A 6,507-nucleotide genomic window follows, 5' to 3' on the forward strand; every position below is an offset into this window, starting at 1 on the left:
TGGGGGGGACTGGGATCAAACTGGTATGGATTGAGAGGGACTGGGGGTGATACTGGGAGCATTGGGAGGAACTGGGAGGGACTGGGTGGGACTGGGATGGACTGGGAAGGACTAGAAGAACTGGGAAGGCTGGGATGGCTCTGGAAGGGCACTGGGAAGGACTGTGAACAACTGGGAGGGCAGTGGAGGGGACTGGGAGGGACTGGGACGACACTGGGAGCACTGGGAGGGCACTGGGATGAACCGGGGGCTCACCTGGGCTGGGCTCACCTGGGCGGGGCTCACCTGGGCGGGGCTCAGCTGTCTCACCTGTCCCATCCCCCCTGTCCCAGGTGAGGCACCTGGAGGTGTCGAGCGCGTCCATGGCCGAGGATCTGTGCAGGAAGAGCGCCATCATCCAGAGCTTCGTGCGCGACAGCCGCACAGGTGAGGGGACACCTGGGGGACACCTGGGTCACCTGGGTGTCACCTGTGCCTCACCTGCATCACCTGGGGGTCACCTGGGTCACCTAGGTCACCTGGGCCTCACCTGGGCCACTTGGGGGTCACCTGGGTGTCACCTGGGTCACCTGGGGGTCACCTGGGTCACCTGGGGGTCACCTGGGTCACCTGGGTGTCACCTGTGCCCTCACCTCGGTCTCACCTGTGCCTTCACCTGGCCTCACACTCACCTGGCACCTCACCTTTGTCCTTACCTGGTGGCTCACCTGTCACCTCACCTGTCCCAGTCCCACCTGTCCGCCCATCCCTCCCACATCTATCCCAGGCCTACCTGTCTCACCTGTCCCCTCTCACCTGTCACCCATGTCCCACCTGTCCCCTCACCTGTCTCACCTGTCCCAGCCCCACCCATCTCACCTGTCCCCTCTCACCTGTCCCCTCACCTGTCCCTGTGTCCCCTCACCTGTCCCCTCACCTGTCCTCTCACCTGTCCCTGTGTCCCCTCACCTGTGTCACCCATCCCCCTCTCACCTGTGTCCCCGTGTCCCCTCTCACTTGTCCCCGTGTCCCCTCTTACCTGTGTCACCTGTGTCCCCTCTCACCTGTCCCCATGTCCCCTCTCACCTGTCCCCGTGTCCCCTCTCACCTGTCCCCATGTCCCCTCTCACCTGTCCCTGTGTCCCCTCTCACCTGTCCCCCCCGTGTCCCCCCAGAGGCCGCGGGCCCGGCGGGTCCCCCCCGGCGCGGGGCGGGGTCGGGGGCGGGGCCAGGCGAGGAGGGGCTGCGGGAGATGAACAAGAAGCTGCAGAACCTTCTGGAAGAGCAGCTGACCAAGAACCTGCACCTGGCCCAGGTGAGGGGGCGGGGCCAACGCGGGGTGGGGCTCAATGGGGGCGTGGCTTGTGCCGAGGGCGTGGCTCAATGTGACATCACTGCTCGGCTTTTATGGACATGTGGGAGGAGCTTAGGGTGGGGGTGGGGCTTTCACGTGTGGGCGTGGTCAGAACAAGGGTGTGGCCGCTCAGGGGGCGTGGCCGCGGAATGGGGCGGGGTCTCGAGCAGTGGGCGTGGCCTCCGCACCCCACTCATTCCCCCCCTTTTCCCAGGACCTGGAGTCGCTGTCCCAGGAGCTGGCGCAGCTCAGGAAGGAACAAGCGGCACCCCCGGGACCCCCCTGAGGGGCGTGGCTTCCTCTCGTGGGCGGGGCCTCGCCCCCCGCCCCTCCGTAAGCTCCGCCCCCCGGCTGGGGCGCTGCTGCGGGGGGGGGCGTTGCCCTTTTAATAACGCTGTGGACCCCACCGGCGCTGCCCCTTTAAGGCGGGAGCGTTCCCTCCGTGGCGTTGCCCCTTTAAGGCGGAGCCCCGGAGGTCGTTGCCCCTTTAAGAGCGGGGCCGTTCCTCGCCCCTTTAAGGCGGACGTGGTCCCCACTGTGGCGTTGCCCGTTTAAGGGGGGGGGGGTCCCGCATGCGTCCCCCTCCCTTCAATAAACCCGATGTGAATCGCTGCCTGTGACGTCATTTCGCCGGGCTGGGAGGGGCGGGAGGAGCGCGGTGACATCACAGAGGCGCCGCCCCGTGACGTCAGTTCCGCGCGCTGCCCCGGATGTTGTTGCCGCCGCCACGGCCGCCGGACGGGCACGGGCACGGGAGCGGCGCCGCTCCGGATCCCCCCCCAAATCCCCGCCCCCCCAAATCCCCGCCACGGCCGGACCGGGGGAGGGGCGCGGCGTGACGTCAGCACGGTGACGTAACAGCTGCCCCCCGTTTCCCCGGCTGGGGGGGGGGCGGCGGCGGCGAATCCCGGTCCGAGACCTTCCCCACCCCCCAACATGGCGGCGGCGACGGCGGGGGGCGGGGCCTCGCCGGGGAGCGGGGCCTCGCTGGAGGAGGAGTGCGAGGTTGTGCGCGTGCGCGTCAAGGTAAGGGGCGGGGCCTCGTGGTGGGCGGGGCCTCGTGGTGGGCGGGGCCTTGTGGTGGGCGGGGCCTCGTGGTGGGCGGGGCCATCGCGGTTAAATGTGGGAGGTGTTAAGGGGTGGCTCCGCGCGTGTCATGTGACCACCGATAGCCAATCAGCTTCGGGGGTTTGGTGTGGCGAAGGCGGGAAGTTTCCCGCCTTTTGGGTCACGTGACGTGCGGCAGCCAATCAGCGCTGGAAGGTGTGCGCGCTGTTGCCATGGGGATGGGAGAGCGCCGCCATCTTGGTTTGCCGTGAGGGGCCGGGGGTGTTTGAGATCCCCGTGACCTCCTGGGGACCCACCGGGATCAACTGGGACCAAACGGGACCCTCTGGGACCAAACGGGACCAACTGGGGACCCTCCGGGACCAACTGGGACCAACTGGGACCAACTGGGACCCCATTGGGACCCTGTGGAATCCTTCTGGATCTCCTAATGGGGAATCCTGGGATCCACTGGGGACCAACCGGGACCCTCTGGGGACCCTCCGGGACCAACCAGGACCCCGTAGGACTCCCTGAAACCCTTTCGGATCTCCTAACGGGGAATCCTGGGACCCTCTGGGGACCGTCCGGGACCAACCAGGACCCCCTGGGACCCTCTGGGACCAAATGGGACCAACTGGGACCAACCAGGACCCTCCGGGACCAACTGGGACCCCATTGGGACCCTCTGGGACCCTTCTGGATCTCCTAACGGGGAACCCCGGGATCCACTGGGACCAAATGGAACGAAACGGGATCCTCCGGGGACCAACCGGGACCCTCTGGGGACCCTCTGGAACCAAACGGGACCCCATTGGGACCCTCCGGAACCCTTTTGGATCTCCTAATGGGGAATCTGGGGACCAACTGGGACCAACTGGGGACCCTCTGGGACCAACCAGGACCAACTGGGCACCATTGGGACCCTCTGGAACCCTTCTGGATCCCCTAATGGGGAACCCTGGGATCCTCTGGGACCAAATGGGATGAAACAGGATCCTCTGGGGACCAACCAGGACCCTCTGGGGACCCTCTGGAACCAAACGGGAACCAACTGGGGACCCTCCAGGACCAACTGGGACCCCATTGGGACCCTCTGGAACCCTTTTGGATCTCCTAATGGGGAACCCTGGGACCCTCTGGGACCAACTGGGGACTCTCCGGGACCAACTGGGGACCCACTGGGACCAAATGGGACCCCGTAGGACCATGTGGAACCCTTCTGGATCTCCTAACGGGGAACCCTGGGATCCACTGGGACCAAATGGGACGAAACGGGATCCTCTGGGGACCAAATGGGACCCTCTGGGACCAACCAGGACCCCATTGGGACCCTCTGGAACCCTTTTGGATCTCCTAATGGGGAACCCCAGGATCCTCTGGGACCAACCGGGCCCCCCTGGGTACCCTCTGGGACCAACCAGGACCAACCGGGGACCCTCTGGGACCAAATGGGACCAACTGGGACCCCCTGGGGATCCTCTGGGACCAACCAGGACCAACTGGGCACCAACTGGGACTAACTGGGACCCCATTGGGACCCTCTGGATCTCTTCTGGATCTCCTAATGGGGAACCCCGGGATCCACTGGGGACTCTCCGGGACCAACTGGGACCAAACAGGGACCCTCTGGGACCAAATGGGACCCCATTGGGACCCTCCGGAACCCTTCTGGATCTCCTAATGGGGAATCCTGGGACCCTTTATCACTCCTCCCACAGAAGAGCGAGGGGCAGCAGCCGCCCGAGTTCCGTTCCTTCGCCGTGGACCCCCAGATCACCTCTCTGGACGTTCTGCAGCACATCCTGGCCCGGGCCTTCGACCTGCAGGGGTGAGCGGGACCCCCCCCCTCCATTTTGGGCACACCTGAGCACCCCAAAACTCCTCAGGTGAGCTCACCTGGGCGGGTTCCTCCCCAAAGGAAGAAAAGCTTCGCCCTGAGCTTCGCGGCGCGGGACGGGCAGGGCCAGGACACCTTCGTGCCTCTGCTGAGCGATGGCGACCTGGCCAACGCCTTCACCTGCGCCAGGCCCACCCTGAGGCTGCGGCTGGATGTCAGGAACCCACCTGAGAGTGAGTGATGTACCTGGGGACACCTGGGGGACACCTGGGGGGGTGGGAATACACCTGGGACACACATGGGGGACACCTGGGCAGGGGGACACACCTGGGATACACCTGGGACACACCTGGGGGACACCTGGGGCAGGGGGACACACCTGGGATATACCTGGGGCACACCTGGGGTACACCTGGGATACACCTGGGATATATCTGGGACATACCTGGGCAGGGGGAACAGACCTGGGACACACCTGGGGTACACTTGGGCAAGGGAGATACACCTGGGATACACCTGAGATACACCTGGGACACACCTGGGCAGAGGGGACACACCTGGGACACACCTGGGTGGGTGGAGATACACCTGGGGGACACCTGGGATACACCTGGGGGATGCTTGGGCAGGGGGACACACCTGGGTGGGTGGAGATACACCTGGGATGCACCTGGGCAAGGGAGCTACACCTGGGACACACCTGGGGGACACCTGGGGGGTGGGGATACACCTGGGACACACCTGGGATACACTGGGATATACCTGGGGGACACCTGGGATACACTTGGGACACACCTGGGTACACCTGGGGTATACCTGGGATACACCTGAGGGGGTGGAGATACACTTGGGACACACCTGGGGGACACCTGGGGGGTGGGGATACACCTGGGACACACCTGGGATACACTGGGATATACCTGGGGGACACCTGGGATACACCTGGGACACACCTGGGTACACCTGGGGTATACCTGGGATACACCTGAGGGGGTGGAGATACACTTGGGACACACCTGGGGTACACCTGGGCAAGGGAGATACACCTGGGATATACCTGGGCAAGGGAGGTACACCTGGGGGACACTTGGGCAGGGGGACACACCTGGGTGGGTGGAGATACACCTGGGATATACCTGGGACACACCTGGGACACACCTAGGATATACCTGGGTAGGTGGAGATGCACCTGGGATACACCTGGGCAAGGGAGATACACCTGGGATATACCTGGGATACACCTGGGACACACCTGGGATATACCTGGGATATACCTGGGCAGGAGGAACACACCTGGGACACACCTGGGATACACCTGGGCAGGGGAGATACACCTGGGATATACCTGTGTGGGTGGAGACACACCTGGGATGTACCTGGGATACACCTGGGCAAGGGAGACACACCTGGGACACACCTGAGATACATCTGTGTGGGTGGAGACACATCTTGACTTCACCCAGTCAAACACGTCTCAGGTGTATCCCAGATGTATGAGGGTGGTCCCAGGTGTATGACGGGGGTCCCAGGTACCTGTCCCAGGTGTGTGGGTGGGTCCCATGTCCCCATGGTCTCACCTGTGCGGATGTCCCAGGTGTATGAGGGGGGTCCCAGGTACCTGTCCAGGTGTATGAGGGGGGTCCCAGGTGTGCGGGTGGGTCCCATGTCCCCGTGGTCTCACCTGTGCGGATGTCCCAGGTGTATGAGGGTGGTCCCAGGTACCTGTCCCAGGTGTGTGGGTGCGTCCCAGGTGTATGGATGGGTCCCAGGTGTGTGGGTGGGGTTCCAGGTACCTGTCCCAGGTGTATCAGGGTGGTCCCAGGTGTGTGGGTGGGTCCCAGCTCCCCCTGGTCTCACCTGTGCGGATGTTTCAGGTGTGTGGGTGGGTCCCAGGTGTGTGGGTGTGTCCCATGTACCTGTCCCAGGTGTGCGGGTGGGTCCCATGTACCTGTCCCAGGTGTGCGGGTGGGTCCCATGTACCTGTCCCAGGTGTGTGGGTGTCTCAGGTACCTGTCCATGTCCCCGTGGTCTCACCTGTGCGGATGTCCCAGGTGTATGGGTGTGTCCCAGGTACCTGTCCCAGGTGTGTGGGTGTGTCCCAGGTGTGTGGGTGTGTCCCAGGTACCTGTCCCAGGTGTGTGGGTGGCTCCCATGTCCCCCTGGTCTCACCTGTGCTGTCCCCAGGCCCGCTGCTGGAGGATTGGGACATCATCAGCCCCCGGGAGGTGGCGGCGGCCGAGCCGGTCCCCGAGCGCCGCTCGCTGCTGGCGGCGGCTCTGCCCTTCAC

General features: G+C 64.6%; 2 protein-coding genes across 2 annotated transcripts in view; both read left to right on the forward strand.

Annotated features, from left to right (window-relative positions):
- The first annotated feature begins 291 nt into the window (after positions 1-291).
- Positions 292-1,940, forward strand: GRIPAP1 (GRIP1 associated protein 1). The gene is made up of 3 exons (XM_057388398.1): positions 292-426; positions 1,155-1,294; positions 1,548-1,940. The coding sequence occupies exons 1-3, from the start codon at positions 363-365 to the stop codon at positions 1,617-1,619; spliced, it is 276 nt and encodes a 91-aa protein (XP_057244381.1). The 5' UTR covers positions 292-362; the 3' UTR covers positions 1,620-1,940.
- Positions 1,941-2,044: 104 nt separating this feature from the next.
- LOC130587426 (TBC1 domain family member 25-like) overlaps positions 2,045-6,507 on the forward strand; it is an 11,914-nt gene continuing 7,451 nt past the window's right edge. Inside the window, exons 1-4 of the mRNA XM_057388397.1 lie at positions 2,045-2,359; positions 4,102-4,211; positions 4,302-4,453; positions 6,405-6,505. Coding sequence (XP_057244380.1) covers positions 2,270-2,359; positions 4,102-4,211; positions 4,302-4,453; positions 6,405-6,505 — 453 coding nt within the window. The 5' untranslated portion in view covers positions 2,045-2,269. The remainder of the gene's footprint in view (positions 2,360-4,101; positions 4,212-4,301; positions 4,454-6,404; positions 6,506-6,507) is intronic.

Source organism: Malurus melanocephalus, unplaced genomic scaffold, assembly GCF_030028575.1.
Source record: "Malurus melanocephalus ecotype Western Australia unplaced genomic scaffold, MMel_1.1 scaffold_1899, whole genome shotgun sequence".
In the NCBI taxonomy this organism is placed as follows: Eukaryota; Metazoa; Chordata; class Aves; order Passeriformes; family Maluridae; genus Malurus; species Malurus melanocephalus.